At 40.1% G+C, this 20,671-nt stretch overlaps 2 protein-coding genes across 2 annotated transcripts in view; one reads left to right on the top strand and one right to left on the bottom strand.

Annotated features, from left to right (window-relative positions):
* The window catches only part of LOC129105997 (histone deacetylase 7-like), a 40,068-nt gene extending 35,583 nt beyond the window's left edge, over positions 1-4,485 (top strand). Inside the window, 2 exon segments of the mRNA XM_054617288.1 lie at positions 1,850-1,997; positions 2,107-4,485. Of these exon segments, the coding sequence (XP_054473263.1) occupies positions 1,850-1,997; positions 2,107-2,149 (191 nt within the window). The 3' untranslated portion in view covers positions 2,150-4,485.
* A 6,226-nt stretch (positions 4,486-10,711) lies between these two features.
* Positions 10,712-11,284, bottom strand: LOC129106163 (twist-related protein 2-like). The gene has a single exon (XM_054617506.1). The coding sequence runs from the start codon at positions 11,282-11,284 to the stop codon at positions 10,712-10,714; it is 573 nt and encodes a 190-aa protein (XP_054473481.1).
* Between the last annotated feature and the right edge of the window lie 9,387 nt (positions 11,285-20,671).

Below are 20,671 nucleotides of genomic sequence, written 5' to 3'. Positions count from 1 at the left end.
AAATGTAACATGGTCAGATTGCACAGGCAGAAATGCCCTCCTTGTTTCAGTAAATTGTGTGCGGCAAGCTGTTCTGATTTTTTTTGTTTTAGGTCATTATACACTAATGAAAACATAGTTATGGATATCGTATTCTATTTCTCCTAATAGATCCCAGAAATTTTACACAGTGGCCCTTTTAAGTACATAAATTCTTTTTTTCTGATAGTAGGAGGAGGAACAGAGCGGCGGAGTTCAGAAATTATTATTTTGTCTATATTTACTGTACAGTTTGAAAAAAAAATACTCTTCATAATATAGCTTTATGCTAATTTTGTGAAACTACAAAATCTGATATTGATGCCTTCAGGTGGGATACATGGCGTTAATAAGGGGGTCATTGAGCACCCATATTTCTCTTATTGGTGCTGATTCTTCAATTGTTTCGAAACCTTATTTTCTTTTTCTAGTCGTCCTCTAAAGTTGTTGTCATCTTTCTTTATCTAACATGCACAATTTCTCATTCACTCACCTCCATTTTCTATCTCAGTTGCCTTTAATTTCTCATTGACCCTCTCCAAAGTCAGTCATTACCTGCTCCAGTTTACAAGCCACATTTCACATATACTTTTGAAATGTCACAATAAATGTGGGATGTAAATATATTCTTATCAACTGCTTTGAAGGGAATAAGAAGATTTCCAATAAACATCAACAAGAAAAGTGTTGCTGCTTGGTGTGAGTTGAAGAACAGATCAAAGAAATACACCTGTTACTGTTGCATCCGATAATAGTCGTAAAGTACCAACATGTTCATTGCCTTATACATGGTAAGATTTCATATGAAGTCAATTATTATTTATATAGTCCTAAATGACAAAAAGCTCAATAAGAGTAACAGAAGAGGCATCGTACAATTAAATATACACATTGTTTTGGAAATGAATACTTGCTGCTTTGCAACTTTATGTCTGCTGCTATTGATTTATTTAACATTACAAACATTAACATTTTGAAAAAATATATAATTTATTGAATATTTCTCAAGTTACGGGAACATTTGTTCAGTTCTTGATCGACTTTTCTAGTTTTATGATCCATAACTTCAAACAGTTTCTATTTCTGCAACTGTTCAGTATCTTTTTTCATTCTCATCCTCTATATCTGTGGTCTCTTTATTTCTCCACTTAGCACTCTCCCCTCTTTATCTCCTCATCCCTCCTGCTCTCTGGCCACCTCTCCTCCTTTACGTCCCTGTCTCCCATCCCTCCCTGCAGCCGTCCCACACACAGACACACACACACACACACACACACACAGCTGCCCTGGCTCCAATTATCTTCAAACACTTCTCTGGCACACGACCTTCGCAACATCCCCTCCTGATTGCACACAAATGTTATCCCAACCAAATTAGATTAATTAAAAATATTTGCAAAGCCACAAGAATGTTAAGCCCATAATTTAGGCCCGGGGTGAAATATATGCGAGTTGCATGCACGACCAGAACACACACATGCTCCTAGATGAACACATTTTCAAACACTGATTGATTTTACTCCCACTGTGTGTCACAGGACTCAAGCCCGGGGACCCTGAGAGAACAGATTTGAGTTTATATTTTAGAAATTATCAACATGGATATTTAGACCACGGGCTGTTTATATGACAGCCAATGCTTATATTCAGATCAAACAGCTACAACTGGTGGATCAAACACCAAGTTCTGCTTTTAAATAATGAAGAGCAGGCACTTCACCTCAAGGAACCATGAATGAAAACAACTCCAGAATACCAAGAACTGAGGTCATTAATCTTTCTCTCTTTCTCCTCCTTTTCTCCCTCTTTCTCATCTTCTTGCATCCTGCAGGTGAGTACTGGCAGAGTGTGAGAGATTCGGCCGCCACGGTGGATCTGTCCTACCTGCAGGCGCAGCGAAGGCGCCTGAGACGAGACTCCGACAGCGAGGCCGTCAGCGCCATCGCCTCGCTGTCGATGGGAGCTATCGCCTCTGAAAAGTAGGGATGAGGTCTTATTTTGATGACGTCTTATTTAATATCTTCTGCTTTAGCAACAGTACCCAAATGAATGTATCATAAAATCTTTCTCCTTCTCTCGTTCATTAAGGAAAAAGCCAGAAAAACTGACAGAGAAAAGAGATTCTCTCTGAGGAAAGACTCTCCTGACAGCTGCCTTTAACCAAGTCTCTATGGAAACACACACACACACATACGCACACACACACAGCTATGCATTTGGACCATCACTGGAAGCAGATGTCCTCCTCAGTTCAACCACTGTATTCATCGCCTCATGAAAACTCCTCTGCCTGCAAAACTACTGGCTGCAGTCTGATCACTCTGATTCAAACACACACTGAGCAAAAAGATTCACCTGGGCAAAAAGCACACCCTCCTGATGTCTCTACAGGCTTGTCCTGAAGGGGACATCTGTCACTGAACTGAGAAATAGTGGGAAAGAAAGACAACTGGAGGCCCATTAATGAAGGATCTTTACTCTCCTGTAGCACTGGGAGCTGACAACATGACGTAGCAGGAACACACACTTGACAAAGCGCAGCTCTGTGACTTTAAACAGACCTGCGAGAGATCACGCAGAATGTTGTAACCTTGAAGGCAGGGTCAAAGGTCTCCTGGGCTTACTGGAGCCAATCACTCAGAGCGGAAGGAGTCGTCCCTACAGGGAGTGCCGGTGAAGGAGAGCAGACATATCCTCTGTGTCCCACTATGATGATGTCATTTGTCCGAATGTGACAAAGATCCAAAGAAGGAACAGATCAGGGGCGTCTGATAGTTTTGCACTGCACTGTTCTGTAATGTGAACTGGAAGAGATGGAGGAGACGCAGCCACTTCGGCCATGGTGACAATCAAACATCCTGTTTGTTCATAGATTATTTTGATATTCATTTATTTTACCTTTGGCACACATTTTTGCAAATGTCAGCCGTTTTCTATGTTGTTAAAGAATCCAGTAAGAGTGAAGCTACAGTGAAGTCTGAGATACATATGTTTCATATTTTTTTGTAAGTCCACATGTTGTCTTAGTCTTTTTTTAGTTCTTAGCCTTTCGGGCGAGCACATGCAGCAAGACTCTAGATGGCTGCAGTTATTGATTTGGCTCCCTGGCAGATCAAAGAAGACACAGCAGTGTTTGACGAAGTGCATCTTAAAAGTGTAGACATACTGTAGTTTGTATAGTTGGCATTAGTAACAATGAAGAGCTAATACCTCTCGTCATTGGAGTATCAATATCAGGGGTGAAAGACGTTCTTTACACGTCAGCAAAGACAAATCACCCATGATGCTTCAATGCAGCGTGACCACTCAGAAATGATTGTATATGTGACAATGCAGATCACACTTGAGATGCATTGGGATGAGACCCAATCCAAAGACTTAATGACAATCCCACACTCAAAGTGCACTTACATTGCCCTCAGGATGGCAGGATCAGAATGACTTCAGTCTGAAAATCTGAACTTTGATAATGTTTGTTAAGTGGACCAGTGTTTCTACCTGTGGATTTACATTCCTGCTGTACTTTGTAATTTCTTTTAAACTTGTATTTCTTTCATAATGAGGACAAACTGATGTGTCCTTTGTCCGTTGTTGACGTAGCAACGTTATGTTTACTGTCAGTGGCGGGGATTGTTTTGCTCCCCGGACCAAAGAACGACATTTTAGCAGTTAGAATGGAGCAATAATACTGAGATAGTTGAAAATCCACATAGTGCAATTGGACACAGGTTAAGCGCAACCAAAGTTTATCAGAACAATGTGCCATTCCTGGACTGGCATGGCTTAAAGAGCTTCAAAGACTTTCAAGAGTTTGTGAATGTTTCTTTTTTTTCTATCCAAACAGTTGAACAGCACCAAAAGCACAGGACGGATATATAAACAAATTCATTTCTCCCCCAAAAAATTATTTATACATTCAGATTCTGTGTCTTTGAAGTGCTCTTTGCATGTCTAACACAATTATGACGGTGCTATGGATTATACTTTTTTAAGTGCAGTATGTTTGCCTTTTCTGTTTCTTTCTTTCTTTATGTTGCATTGTGAACGCAACTCGAAACCTGTCAAATATTTGTTAATGTAATGAAAATGTGAAAACAAATGACGGCAAATTTCGGCTCCATATCATGTAGGACAGCCTGAGTGTAACTTTGCGTAGTCTTATGAGAACATTCGTGACAGTGAACTGACATATCTAATGTCTTATCTTTTGTCTTAATAAATTCAAATTACTTATTTTTGTATTTGAGCTAAAAAATGAACCCTGTGCGTACGTAGAGACCAAATTGTCAGCCTGTGTGCCTTAAAGTATCATTCTGACCAGCCTGTGTAAAGGTCGCCTAAATGAACTGGATCTTCATTTAAGGTCCAGATTTCTCTTAACTTACGTTGACTTGTTTCTGTACAGTGTACATAATTACTTTGTTTCGTTTTTTTTGTGGCCCTTTGTCTTTTCTACTATTTCTGTTTCCCAAAAAAATCCTTAATAAAGGTAAATTAAATACATTGGAAAACGATCATTTATGTATTTTTTGTTGCATGCTCATTTTAAATTTGTTAATCGTGCATCATTTTATGTTTTATGCAAATTCGCCACAGCTTCCTTTCATATCTGAATTACTACTGAATGCCGACACGCAATGCATTATTCCTTTGATTATCAAAATACAACACTCGTATACAGCATCAAGAAAAGTTTTATTGTCCACAGGAGCTGACAAAATAAAGATTATCAAAAGCAAATGCAAAACAATACAAAAGAAACATGTTCAAACAGTAATTAGACTACTTGTGGTATCAATATCTATATCGTGGCTGGAATCACTTCATCATCACTTTTATGCATTTTACAAGAAACTTTCAGCTTTTATTTTGTATTATTCAGTAAAAAACTCTCCCAGCAAGTTTGCAAAGATTTCGTAAAGCGGCAGGAAAAGAAACATACGTCAATCAGATTGTCTTGCATTTTAAAATACAACTCTCTGTGACGCTCACTAAAAAACAGCAAAGCTGAAGTGAAAAAAACAAATGGAATAGTGGCTGAACTGTGATCAGTGGTTTAAGTCGTTTTCCCATGGGCATTTTTCATTAAAGCCAAGTGTAATGCATGAGCAGAGTTAAAGTAATACAGTGTGCATACACCAAATTCACAAACAGATACACTTTAAAAACCTCCAAAAACACAGAAAGCAATCCAGCTTACTACAGCACAACAAATAAGAAGATCTGCATCAGATTCCTCGTGCTCCCCTTTTCCCACAGGACGGGGCTTTGAGAGCCAGAGCGATTAGCTTATTAGCATTTTAGCTGTAAACATTCATTGGCTGTGACCGCCCTCTAACCATCACTGTGCCATTATCATTAGTCATCATAATGTCTGTCTGGCAGTGAGTCATCCGATGCGAGGAGTGAAATGGATGATGGTTATCACGGTGTTACCCAAGGCACTCGAACCAGCAGCCATTTTGTTTCATTGTCAACGCAGGCCAGCTGATTGTATTTTTCCTTGTTTTCATCAATAAAAAATGTTCAGCGCTTGACTGTCGTGTCTCCTCAGCAGTGTTTCAGAAACACAAAACTGTTAGAGTCAAGCTGCGAGAGTACATCTCAGTGTCATGAGTCGAGCACGTGTCCAGAGAAAGAGAAAAAAAAAGTTTTGGGAGATATTAAAAAATAGGGGATTATCTGGTTAGGCAGGAACACATTTCTTCTTCGAATGTAGAGAATTTTCCATTTGTCGGCTTTCTGCAGAGATGAGAAACAAAGCGATGAGAATTAACGGTTAACGTTATATTAGCGTAACACTTTCAAGGTAAGAAAACATTGAATGCTTGTGTTATTCTAAAGCCTATTTTCTGCAAAAAAAAATAACTCTTTGAGATGTATGTTGAGTTTATAAAATGTGTGTACAAACAAACAAACACTTCTGTTTAGCGGAAAGTGGAAAAATCCCTACAGCTCCTTTAACTTCTCCTCTGTGTTTTAACAAGCAAACATTTCATCTAAAGCGTTCTCAGTTCACCCTAATTACAGTGTGCCTTTCCATGCTTTAAGAAAGACACACAGAGAGAAGCAGAAGTCAGTAAGAAAGAATTAGACGTGTGTTTGTGGGTGTGAGCCCATCACATGACTCTCATTATGCCATTAATATGTCAATGTGTAAATTGACAGACAAAAGCTTTTCTTTGTTATGTACTGTAACAAAGTGAAAGGTGTCCTCTAATCTGCTCTTCGCATTTGATTTTCTTCATTTTTATTGAAATGTTACTTTTGACACTCACATTTATGTCTCTGGTTTTTACAACATTTAAAATAAAATTTTCATGAAATCAAACCGCACTTTAAATGCTACTTAGGGTCTTCATTTTTTTTGCAGTAGCCATTACATTTATGTACATTCAGTAGGTACCTTTCATTGTTGTTTTTATTGTTGGTGGTGCATCACTGGATTTATATCGCCTACCTCACCATTAAAGATTCACCAAAAACAATTGTTAAAAGAAAACAATTGAAAGGGGCTTCTGACATTTTTTTGTGGAACATTTTCATTTTGCACTTTTTTTTAAATTATTGAAACTTTGATTTTAAAATGCACATAACTTTTTCTGTTTCTGTGAATTGTGCATGTAAATATTTGACAGCTCATGATGCGTTATGGACAAAAAATTATGTGGGGTTTTGTTGCCTACGTGTCAAACCAGAAGTGATTCCGCTATGGCTCTCTATCCCTGCAGCTGTCTGAGCAAGGCCAACACACATATAAATGCACTATCACATATGCCTGTAGCAGTCAAATGCACACACACACTAATACAAGCACACACACACACACACACACACACACACACACACACACACACACACACACACACACACACACACACACACACACACACACACACACACACACACACACACACACACACACAACCCTCCCACCTGCGTTCAAGCTCACAGTTTGGCTCTCTAAAAATAAAGATGAATATCAGAAGCTGCAAATTCTGGATGAGACTTTTAAAACGCAGATGAGCCACAGAAGACTATACATCTGGTCCCGGATGAGTCCGGAGTGAAAGCCAGAGATTTAATATGCACAGAAGAGCATCCAACAGCTGGTCAGTCCAAATTCTTTAACACTCACTCACAGACGCAGCAGAGCCAGTGGTTCCGGCAGAGGAAAAAGCAGTGACAGGAATTTTGATTATAGTATAAACAGAAGGGAGAGTATTGTTTTTTGTAACTCAAACAGAACAATCCTCCCATTCTGAAGGACTCATCCTGAGCCAGACACCCACACGTCCTAAAATCATGCTTATCAAAATGTACAAAACTGTCCGCTGTGTGTTCGTGTTCTTGTTTGTGCCTTTGTGTGTGCATGCTATATACTCTCAAGGAAAATTCAAAGGTTCTCATACAGTGAGTACAAAATAATGGGGATACTTTTTGTGTACGGATGGTGTAAACCAAGGTTGAAAAAAATATATATTAATTTTGTGATGTTGGAAATGTTGGGTGGACAAAATTACAGAAACATCCTTAACAATGACCTGCAATCAAATACATTGACAGTGTGTTTCAATTATTTTGTCCACCCCCTAAATACCATCTACCATAGAGGACATCTGGACTGAGAATAGCAGGACTTTTTAAGCTTTCAGAAAAATGTAAAAAAGGCTTCAACTTTTTGGACCACTTATTATGTTTGTATTCACATAACGGAGTGAAACTGATATACATGTCATTTAACGCATGTATGCACAATTTAATTTAAATTACACTCCATACACACACACACACACACACACACACACACACACACACACACACACACACACACACACACACACACACACACACACACACACACACACACACACACACACACACACACATACATGCATGCACACTCTGTCTTTGATGTTGCCCAGACTTTTTTCTAACCTCATCATCTTTCCTAAACTTAAACATTCAGGTCATTTTCAAGCCTTGAATTTTTAGCACTTTCCGTGGCGGCCCCTGCAGAGCTGATGATAACAGGCAGAGCAGGCAAAGTGGTGGGTCATAACTACCGCGCTGCGTTCAAGGACACTCTGCTACCACGTGCAGGGGCCTTGGCATTCCATCCACAGCACTGAGTGGAGCCCTCGACGTCTGCTGTTGAGGCCACTGGAGGTTTAATAATAAGGCAGAGTGGAACACCTGCAGTGTGCACATGGCCGGCGGCTGCATGTGTATGTGTGCGTGTGTGTCTGGACATTGTAATATATGTTGTATGTGTAGTAGAACTTGCAGTAGTATTTGTGATTCACTGATTCCTGCACATTGAATAACGTATAACTGTGCAAATGCTGTACTTGCTTGTATTCATTTATATATATGCTCTATGCTGCTGTAATCCTGTAAATTTCCCCGCTGCAGGACTAATAAAATGTTATCTTATCTTATCTAATCTTATATAAATATCTGTTCAAAGTCAAGTGTTTACTCTGCCTAACATCTAGCTGATCGAAAAGTGTGTATTTCTTCCAGAACAGCAGCACAAATGTTGTTCCTCGCCTCATCTTGTATGTTTTCATTTTATTTTGAAGGACTTCCTAGCTGCATTATTTCCAAAAATCAAAGTGTAAGTCTTATGAAACTAAAACCAGGAGAGGGGAGAGATAAAATCCAGAAAACCAGATCTGTATGTGTATTCCTGTTTACTAATCTGCAGATGTGTTCACATAAACACACTCTGCACAGGTAATTAAAGCTCACTACAAACACACATACAAAACACACACCATTACACATGTACATGCGCTGACACACACACAGGCCGTGTGCCTGACCCTAACCCTGGTACACACACCTTCCTAATACCTCACAACTGTTTCCAATCTAAAGGTTCCTGCTTGTCTGGGCCCCGGCGGGGCCTGATTGCACGATACAAGATCCTAAAGAGAGAGGGCAAGGCTGCAGGGGAGAGAGGGAGAGAGAGCGAGAGAGAGAGAGAGAGAGAGAGAGAGATGTGCCTCCACTATTTCTCCTCACTCTCCCTTTCTTTCCCTGCTTTCATGCTGTACCTGTGCAGGAATCTGGTGTCTGTTAAAATGGTTGAAAAAAAACAGACCCTGTGTGAAGTCGATCCTACAGATTCTGTAGGAAAACATTTGTCATAAATACATCAGAGTCTGTCAAACACTGGAGAGTTTAGATTAGGATGATGATAATGTGCTGTTAGTTCAGTTTAGTCAATAAAGGGAAACAACCAAAGTGCTTGAAATGTTTTCTTTGAAATGGTGATGTTTTATCCAAGTTACTTTATTGTGATTGAATTGTTTTAATGTTATTGATTGTGGCCATGGCTTTAAGTGAGGTTTGTTTATATGCTGGATGTTTTTAGACTGGATTTTTAGACATTTCTTTTATTTCTTTTTACAAATATATTGATACTTTGTTATCAGATTTAAAATGATTATCAACTTTATATCTAGTTTTTTACCTTTGTTTTATATTATTTCTTAAACACTTTTATTTAACAGGAAATATCTCTTGACCCTGACATGTTTTTGCAAGAGTTGCACCCAAAATTTCAGAATATTTTGCACAAACCAACACAGAACAAACGCTTGACTTGATGACATATTATCTGAGCAATGTGACATTCATCAACTAAATTTGCTTTATGTAACAACACACAACTAAATATCAGCCCATAATTATCAGCATTTTGCTTTTTACAAAATCTGTAAAAGATAATAGTAATAAAATGTTTTTTTTGCGATTGGGTGTTTTTTTTATGTAACAACTAAAGATAATGGAGGCTCACTTTGTTTGTGTTGATGCGTTGTAATTAAGGCATTTTAACAGCTGCTATATACAATTATTGAGATTGTATTGTTTATTTATAAATATGACATTTTATGCACAGTTAAAAGTGCTTTTTAGAACAACGTTATTTCAGGTTTTTAGTCTGAATACATCTAAAATTGACCCGTTTCATTATGTGCTGCATGTCTCTCAATTATTTATAAAATAAAAGTTTAGAACATTTTCAGTTTTATCTTTATCTTTTATTTGAACAGGATATTTTAAACACATATTTATTTATTTTTTATTCCTGTCTGTGTATTTTGTTTGAGAAGTTAATTGGAGGTATTTATTTGTTGAGCTGAAAGGATAAAAATAAGTTACTGCTAAGACTATTTAGAACATGGAAAGAAAAACCAAGACACGTGTGCTGATGAAATGGTGAGTGTACATATGTGCATGTTTGTGTTTGTATGATTTCTGTATGTGTTCATGCTGTCTCTGTCTGTGTGTGTCTGTGTGTGTGTGTGTGTGTTTTTGCATAATTTTCCATACCTGAGGGGCTGCAGTGGAGCGTCTTGTTGCGCTGGACTAAACTTTAGGACAGACAGAGGAGAGCAGTGGAGGTGGAAACGATGCAGGAGAACAGGGTGAACTGTGAGAGATTTTAGTTGCAAAGGTCCAACTCTGAATGTTAATACTGGTGCAGAGATGAAGTGAACCATCATGGAGCACAGAGATGGAGCAGGAATGTATGCAAGTTTGAGATGAAAAGGTTAACATCAGACCAAGAGGGGAAGAATTCAGAGGTTCAGAGGTCATGAAATGGGTGCAAACACAGACACAGGCGGTGGGGTGGAGATGTGGACACGAGAGGGTTTAAGGAGAGAAGTTCGATGGGATCCTAGTGGCTGGTGGACATTGCCCAGGCTCCCTCCATCCTCCAGACGGAGAAAGCGTAGCTCAGTCTTTCGTGGGCTAGGTAGTTACAGCTGGCCAGCTTGGCGTCCATCTCGTCGCTCTGCAGCACCTGGTAGAGGAAGTCGATGTAGCGCGAGGCCAGCTTCAGGATCTGGATCTTGCTCAGCTTGTCTGAAGGAAGCGTTGGGATGATTTTGCGTAGAGAGGAGAAGGCATCGTTCAGGGACTGAGTGCGTTGACGCTCCCGCACGTTGGCGATGACACGCTGAGAGTGGAGGTCCTCAAACGGCTGGTCCAGCCTGGGGCCCAGCGACGTGGGGGCCAACGACACGACTGTCGTAGGGCTTTTCTTCACCTTCTTCGGACCAGTTGGCAGCAGGCTGGTGGGGCTGCCGGTGCTGCTCTCCTCCGCCTGACCCAGGCTGTCCTTCTTGGGGAAAGGGGAACGTTTTCGATTTCCTGCTTGGTTGGACTTTTTCGATCCTCGTTCCAGTTCCTCTTCACTTGCCCCCAGACCTCCTTCGGGGGAGTTGGTGCAGGACACCTCTTCTCTCATTGTACTGTCCACCAACAACCTTTCAGCCTCCACTGCAAAGACGGGTCGCTGTGATGCTCTTTTGCAAGCGACAACAAACCTGAACTTGACCAGCTTGTGTAACAAAAGTCTTCTCTCTCGTCAAAGAATGTTACGGCTTCAGAAACTCCATCAGCTTGGACGTCGCTCTGGCTGTCCTGTTTCCTGGTTACCTTGTTAAATTTCTAACATTCACATTCCCCTCTGAACCTGGCAGACAGAACAACAACAAACCATCTGACAGGCAGGTCCACCTCCGCCTCTTTTATACCCAACGCTAACTCAAGTCCTGCGGGCAGTTCTCTTTGGCTAAGAGGACTTCCAGAGGGCGTGGTTCAGCCTGAGCCAGGCAGAGAAGCAGGAAGTTTGCGTTTGCGGGGCGGGCGATAGAGGAAGGGGGTAAGTGGACCTCTGAGCCAATAAGAAGTGCTGTGTCTAATGTTGCAGGGATGTCTGAGGCTTTATGGGTTCCAGATTTGGGGCTGGAGCGTCAGTCGGCATGCACCCTAGTGTCTGTATTCTCGTTCTTCAACTCACTATTAGCACAGGAATAAATCCAAAGCTTTTATTTGACAGTCATCAGTGTAAACTTTGATATTGAATACTTATTATAGGGTATTTTTATGAACACGAATTCTCAACAGCTTTTTTTCCTACAACATAAAAGCCCTCAATCATGTGCATTGATGTAGTACTAAGAAATTTTCATTTTTTTTCCTTTAACATGAGAAAAAGAAGTGTGAGTTCACACTAACATTTGTCCGCCATGGTTTTTATCATGCTGGTAACCAGACACTATAAAACAAATCCATTTACCCCGGGTCACAACGTGGGTTAAACAATGCCGTTTATGATGTGGTCTTTATGTTCATAAATGGCACAAACTATCAATTTTGCCATGACAGACCTTAAAGTCCTGCATACCAAAAAAAGTATTTTTTATAAATCTGTTTGGCTGCAGCAGTTTTAAGTGTGAAGTAGTGCAAGCATGCATCTTGGAAAGAATTTCATAGGATGAGCTTCCTCAGAAATCATTGTCTCAGTACACATTGACGCACACTGAACTCCTCCACACCTCCAAAGACAACCATTATCTAACACATAAGCAGCGTTTGGTTAAGAATGGTGACGTCAGCTGCTCCTAGTCATCTACCTTGGGTTGGGAAGGGAGCACAGACAGGACCCTAAATAACCCCTGACCTCAGTGGCCCAGTGACCTCAGTCTGCAGAGGTGAGAGAGCACGTAATTGTGCCATCCATGGCCTCGGGGCAGCGCCGACACATGTTCCACCTCCACACCGCGAACCCATCTGGGTCTGCAGCCACTTAAAGACATTTCTACACGTTGGCAGTCATGACACAGCAGACAGGTCTCCTTGAGAAAATTACATGACATAGCTCAAGCTAATGTTTTGTTCAATCTGTTTAGAACAACCTGCAATTTAGACAAATGACTAAATCTTGCGCTAATCTTACTTTGAATCCGAATCTGTTTCCCAACATTGTGACCGTTAATACCTTACATGCGTCATGACTTGAGTGACTCATGTGTGGATCACTGCAGAGAAATCTTGTGCGGAGTTTTCCGCTGAAATTTGGTACTTTTTGATGACAGCATACTTAATGGTAGCTTTTATATTTCAACACCTCCTAACACCTCCTTGTTGTTCCATCCTTGAGGTTTCCAACAAACTGATTCAAATTCAGTCACTGTCCTTAGATGTTATATGAAGACGCAGAAACAAGATATTCAGAAACTTGTATTATTTACCAACAAAGGTTTCCTGGGTTGTAACAAAAACCCCATTTCAGTCTTGACACGCTGTTTGACAGTTTGTAGCCGTCAATTTGGGTGTGATTGCCGCAGCTTTTGAAGGACCGCGTGTGCAGAGAGCAGTTCAGAAGATTCTTGATGAGCCTCGTGATTGCACTGGTTTACATTTCATTCAGAGAGGGACGTTGAACGGAAAGTAGCTCGATCCCAGTTGGGTTCAATCAACTTGGAAGAAAAAAAAACCCTCATCTGGCCATCAAAGCAAGGCCATGGACAGAGACAGTGAATTATATGAGGATGTATTTACATAACAGGCCAAGTCAACTCCAGGATTAACTGGTATTAGAATTGGGGCTTATTGGGAGCTCTGGTGGAGACAGTGGAGGGACAGGAAAGTCATTGTTGCTGAGGCTAATCTCGGGGAGCTGCCGTTTACCTTTAGAGAACGCGTGGCTCTGTGCCACCATCATGGAAAAAATGAGCAAACAAAGCGAGTGGGCCAACGGGAATGTCGTGGCACATCGGAGAACATAAGGGGAGAGAAGAGAGAGAGAGAATGGGAGAAGAATAAGGAAAGGGGAGAAGAAAAGGAGAAGAAAGGAGAGAGAGAAGGTTGAAAAAAGTGAGGCTGTCCAAACAGAACCAGATGCAGGAGTGTGGAGGCTCGTTTGATCTCTGTCCTCATAGGCTGATTGATGTTGCACATTTCATTTCCTTGTCAGAGTCCTGACATAATGTTTCACTAAACACTCGGGCCCTGCTCTCTTCTTCGTTTTATTTCCACGGGGGTCATAATTAACCCTTTCTGGAGCTGAAAATAGATCATACACATATCAATAAATATCAGTATATATTGGCTTACACACACACACATACACATGGGGGCTTGGATATCAAAGAAGGCATATGTATTGTCTGTTTCTGTCTCTACAACATATGGTTTGGTCCTGACTGAAATACTGCACTGTGGAGCGGCCATGTTGAAACTTTTGAAGTTCTCCAGGAAAAGAAAAAAGGGGAAAACAGTTTCTTTAAGTTCGTAATGCAGTCAATTCAATTACCGTCATACACCAAAAAGTCGAAACGCTGCGGTGACGTGCTCAGCTGGTAGGAGCGCGGCAGTGTGACCAATCATAAATGATGTGTTTGGAAATCCACGCTGGCTTGACAAAAGGAACTAATCATTAAATTCCTCCTCACCTTCACCCCGGGAGTTTCTTCACCCTCCTGGCTGCTGTTATTGATGTTTGCACACTGCACACTACACCCTCCTCCACCCCATACCCACCCGTCCACGGCTCCATCCCTCCCGAGGAGCCTATAGTGGCACAAAGGCAGACATCTGGGACCCATTTCCCCCCTGGAGAAGCCCTTCCTGTGGGGTATCCACTTAGAGGGGTTCTGGAGGAGCGGGCGGTGGGGGGGTGAAGGGGTGAAGGTGCATGGTATGTGGGGGATGGTGGTGATGGGACTGGGTGGAGTGTGGGGGGGGGGGCACGGGGAGACGAGAGGTGTGGATGATAAGCAAATCTAATGCAAACTGTGCAAGGGTGTAGAAAAAGGTTTACCTTCAAGAGTTTAACCATCAGTGGACACAGAATATTCATCTCAAGAGTTGGATGAGAAGATTAGTACCACCCTGTGTCTGTGAGTTAAATATAAAGCTGGAGTCAGCTTGGTTAGCTTAGATTAGCATAAAGACTGTAAACAGGGAGAAACTGCTAGCCTGCTCTCTCCTAAGGTACACAATCAGCCTCTAAGGGTCAATAAATAACACCTTAATCTTGTTTGTTAAACCCTCCTTAAAAGTGTAAAGATTACAAATTGTGTTTTTTGGTTAGTTATGTTACTAAAGACCAGAGCTAGGCTAACTGTTTCCCCCAGGCTAACCTGGTGCTGGCTGTAGCTTCGTGTTTACTGTACAAATGTGAGCGTGGCGTCAGTCTTCTCATCTAACTCTCAGCAATAAAGTCATAAGTACATTTTCCAGAATGTCAAACTATTCCATTAAGTCTGAGATTTGGAATGACAAATTCATAAAGAAATCTTAAGAAGCGCAGTTGGTAAGAATGGGCCCACAAAGGCACAGACACATTTTTATCGAGATTATAATTTATTCAATATTCTAATTTATAAAACTAATAAGACAACATGTACAACACATCCTTAAAGGCCCTGAAAACCAGTTTCCCAAATTAGCCTCTCAAGATGAATGAAATCAAACTTTTTGACAGCGTTGGAGCAGTTTTTGTTATTTCACTTGAGAAATGTCTGTCTGCGCTGTTATTTTCTGTGTTCCTCTGGACTCATATGGAAAAAGATGATATACATGTGTACACCATTCACAGTATTCAAATCAAAATGGGCTGTTTTCTCATCTTGCCAGGTCTGTCAATCAAATCTGATCAATCACACCCACACAGTCCGGAAGAAGCGGATCTGCAATTTTTTTGTGTGTGTTGAACTGTTAATAAATATAATTTTTTGGTTTTTCTTCATATTTTTTATTTGCATATTCACTCCTATTATTTAATGTTGTATAGAAATGTTCGTGTTTTATATGGAATCTACAGAAACAACAACCTGCAACATCCATTCGCTGACAAGGATCATGTGACATGATTTAAATCTCCAGAACGCAACTAAATGGACCTTGCAGTGAGATGGTTTTGTAAGATGTTTATAGATACCTTTAACATATACGTGTTTTTCAAATTTTAAAAGTGAAATTGTGCATTAAAAACACTTCCCTCCTGCACTGCGTGCAAGCCTGTATTATTCTTGTTTCGCTGTGACTTATCTTTTCGTATTAGACCGTAATTTATCATAATATTTAGTGCTCAAGCTTCCTTCAAATGTCCCTGCTTTCATGTGTAATTTAGCCAATATCCTGCTCTGGCTCTGATTACAGTGTTTAAGTGCTGGGGTTCGTCCATGGCACATTACAAGCAGTCCCAGTGGAGCTCCCAGCTGAGCTGGGGATACAGCATGCTGGGCTGGTGTACGCTGAGCACCAGGTTATGCTGGAGAAAGCCTCATGTGGCTTATTCTGGGACATCCAGGGAAGAAGAAGTGCATGATGGTTAAATGCAGACATTCACTGTGTGTAGTTGAGACTGTTTCTCTTTATAAAGGGCTTTAAAGTTGTAAAAACTTAATCAAATGTTTAATCCATTATTAAGAAAAACATACAATTTCCCTTTGGTAATAATGCTGTTTTAAATGTAGGTTATTATTATTATTAAAAAGCCCTTTTCCAGAAAGTAAGTTGTCATATGGTCCACTCAGTCAACCCAAAAATATTTATAAGAAGCATTAATAAGTTATTTATTAACTTTTAATAAGCCATTAGTTACAACATAAAGCATTGTAAAGTGGGGTCTGTTTTAAAAAGTTTCTTTATAAAGTTTGTCAGTGTTTTACACAAAAAAATACATCAAACAAGCTAGTGGTAGATTAAACTTGTTTTGAGATTTGAGGCTAGATGTGCGTGCATGTGAGTGAGCGGGTAATGCTGCTTGAATGTTGCATCACATCATGTCCATATGTGCGAACAGCAGGTCATATGATCTCTGTGTGCATGTGATAATGTGACACATGGGCTACACAAAAAGAAAAAAAACAGCAACAGTAACTTCTATGTGGATGAAAAGGAATCATTTTGCTTCTATTAAAATTGTAACATGACAAACTGAAAAAAACACACTGCCTATTTCAGTTAATAATGCTGACTCTGAACAGCCAGGCAGAAAGACGCTGACGTGATTGAGCACTATATATAGCAAATCATCACATGAAAGTAATTTCCTCTGCTGAGTCAGCTATTCAAATTCAATGTTTTAGGTTCACCTTCTTTGTCAACACTTATAAGAGTCGGTGAGTCAGAAAATCAGAGCTGACCATACGGCCGCTGTTTCGACTTGAACTTCTGAAATGAGCTTATTAAACCACAAGACAGCTTCATATAAAACTTGATCGCTGACAACAGAATATCATGTGAGGAAGACAATATAAAGTATAATATAATATTATAATATATTCACACCAATGCAATACAAGGCCATGGATAGAAAAGGAAAACCACCATTAGGTAAATGCGTTTCAGATCCTCTCTTGTTTTAATAGATACATTAGATAGAATGTGCTCTTTTCTCAGTCTGAATGTCTTCAAATTGTAAGGGCACTGAAACACCTTTTGGACTCTACACAGCTCCTTGTTCGTAAACCAGAAAAACACCCCACAAATCAATTCGAACATAATGTCTTTAGATAAGGAGCCTGCAGGGAGTCAGGCACTGCTGTCTCCAATCTCACACTTCAAATACTGCTTTACTGGAAGCAGTGCCAACCTGGGATCTCCTGGATTAGGCACTATCACGCATCCACTCCTGTCAAACTCACAGTGAAGCACTGTGTGCAAGGTAGAGAGGAATGCTGCGTTTCTACAACAGAGCTATTGCATTAGAAACATCAACAGGGCCAGCTTCAAAGGGGTGCGCCTTCACATTGAATCAATCCCCACTTCCATTAGATTAGATGAATTCACCAAAGTTACATTGCGCTAACGTTTCTTTATGGTTTCCCAAATCCCTCGTTCTGGTTCTGGTTCCCCCTGTGAAGCCACTTCAAACAGCCTCTGCCATGGCATATCCCTTTGTGCTCTAAAACAGCAAATATGTGTCTCTGTAAAATGTTTCAGATGCGAGCTCGCAGTGGTCCCAGAGGCACGGACAGCATCGCACACAGAAAACACAAGAGTCAGAGGAGGAGAGAAACAATAGCTGAGCGTAAAGGTGGGGATGTGCCGTTAACAGGCAGGTCTGCAGGGAGAGTTTGAATGACTGATGGGTAAGGAAGAAGATATTACGGTGACAAATAAAAGCAAAAAGCAGAGATAGTGTGGGAGAAATCCTGAAGCAGTAAATCTGTGTGGTAATAGAGAAAGACGGGAGGGGAGGGGGGCTGCAAAGGTCTAGAAACATATGTTTCAGTTTGTAAATAAAACAGTAAATTGCTATGGATATTGCTTAAATATCTGTGGGCTTTGTACCTCGCTTTGCGGAAGTTCCTCGGAAATCATTCTGGGACTGCCTCCTCAAAATGCCAAAGCGGCTTCTTAATGTCAAAGAGGCCATCTGGTTCTCGACCAATTCAAGATGTTTGTTTTTCATTTAGCATTTTTCCTCTTGACGCATCTTTTTTTAGATCAAATGCTGCATATTTTGTATCATTAATACAAATGTTCGTAATTCACAGTGGAGCTGTTAGCCTGCAGGCATCACAGACATTAGTCAAAGCTGTGAATCCCTCTTCACCATGTATTACTGGAGGAAAGTAACCAAGTACTTTTACTCAAGTACAATTGTGAGGCACTTGTGCACTGCTTGATTCACTTTGTCCCCCAATTCCCTTCATCTCAGAGGGAAATATTAAATGTTTCACTCCACTACATTTATTAGACAAATAACAAAATATGAGATCAACCCATAAAGCATTATGCATTGTTGTAGATTAAACTGATTTAAAAAGAAGTAAAGAATTTGCTCCACAACGCTATTATTAAAATAGGGCAATTTAACAAGTACTTTTCCTTTTTTATATACTGTTAATATATTTTGTGACTAACGGAATTATTCTTCGAATGGAGTGAAATTTTGAGTGCAGGACTTTTTTTTAATAGTGTGATTTTGCCATGCTACTTAAGTAAAAGATCCCAATATTTCTTCCATCATTCCAATTGATAATTACCTATAAAAAAACTCCATTACAAGTAAAAATCCTGCATTCACATTTTTACTCAAGCAAAAGTACAGTAGTATCTGCAATGAAATGTAATAAAGGTATCAAAAGTAAAAGTACTAATTATGCAGAACTGTCTCTGTCAGTGCTGTAATATCATGATGTCAAGGTAGTTTATACATTAACATGTAAACAGTACTTTGTATTGCAGTTGGTCAAGACGGAGCTAATTTTAACCACTTCATACACTGTTGGGTAGTTTAATCTATAACAATGCATCATATCTTAAAAACTGACCATATTGTACGAAAAACACAAATCTGAATAGTACGTAAATATGTCAAATAAATGTAGTTTAGCAAAATGTACAGAATTTAGGATGTAATGGTGAAGACGTATAAAGTAGTATACATGAAAATTGAAAATTGTACTTAATTACAGTATTTGACTTTTTATGCATGCAACTCCTCATTTTGATGTGTCAGCGAGTACTCACAAATTATAGACGGGTTGAAGCGGTGCATTTGTGCCCTTTTCTGCCATCATCTGTTCTAAAGGTGGGTATGTGTGCAATAGAAAGGAAAATTTCCCAATCATGTTGTTTGTTATAGATTTTGATTCAGCTGCTGTTGCTCTTTACGATATAATTATACAGGATGTTTAGGATGGTTGTGTTATTTGAATGTCTTAACTTTAGTTTCCAGTCTCACCGCACTCTGCCAGACTGCCAGTCAACACTTGAGACAACTTCCTTCCTTGATTTGGGTAGAAAGGAGTCCCATAATTGAATAAAACGAGACCCCTCCCCCTCTTTACATACCACACAAAACACACACACACACACACACACACACTCACTCACACACACACAGGTTTTACAGGCTGGTGTATAAACTTAATAGGACGCATTTGGTTCCAAAGCCCCCAGCTTGCTCAGTGGAAAGTGAGCCGGATTGTTTTTCAGTTTCTTAATGTCGAAGTTTATAACGGCCAGATAAAAAATGTTGCCATGGTGATTTAACCACAACATCGCAATTACCTTGATGCAATGAGACTCTGGGGGCTTACAAACAAACCAGTGTAATGCAATTAAGATATAAGTACCACCAAAAATGTCCTTAAAACACAGAGGAAGGATGCAGGAAAGCAACAAAGCGGGTGAAATAATGATAGTGGCTTCTTAAGGATCAAAGTTACTGATACTTCTAGTAAATAAAGAGTTACTTTGCCAGATTCACTTTCCGTTTCACTCCGGAGCAGCTGCAGGATTCAAGAGACACATTTCTCCACCAGATATTGTCCTGTAAATGAATAACTTAATGAGTTATAATGCACCAAACACTGATAGTGCTGGAATATTTCAGTCACATATTTTTCACATCAACTTCAAAGTCCTCCAAATCATACATTAAAACTTCTCTGCACCCAACCCCGCATAACTTCCCTTTGAGGGGCAAAATAAAAATGTGGATGGATGGAATAATTGCCTGACTTCAAAGCGCAGCTCATTGACCTGCATTCACAGTTGCGATTGCAATGCTGTGGGGTGTTTTTTTCTTCATAAATGTGGCTTCGGTGGGTGGGGAAAGTGGTTTATTCCTCTCATGGTGCAAATCCCATTCTAATGCCCGACACTGACCCTCCTGACCCGGGCTTAGTAGGAAGAAGGATGTGTAGCACCTTCATTCTGTCCCTGTGACACTTTTTCATGCTACATCAAAGTCACAAGGCTTATGAAAAAAATAAGTGCTTTGGAGGAACAGAAACTGTACAAAAATAGACACATTCCTTATTTAAAAAAGAGGAAGTTGTTATGCACAACAATGTCAAAAAACTAATTTTATTAACATGACACA

The sequence above is a fragment of the Anoplopoma fimbria genome, chromosome 17, assembly GCF_027596085.1.
Source record: "Anoplopoma fimbria isolate UVic2021 breed Golden Eagle Sablefish chromosome 17, Afim_UVic_2022, whole genome shotgun sequence".
NCBI classification, from domain to species: domain Eukaryota; kingdom Metazoa; phylum Chordata; class Actinopteri; order Perciformes; family Anoplopomatidae; genus Anoplopoma; species Anoplopoma fimbria.
Note: the sequence above shows the minus strand (reverse complement) of the source record. Positions and strands in the feature narration are given on the sequence as shown.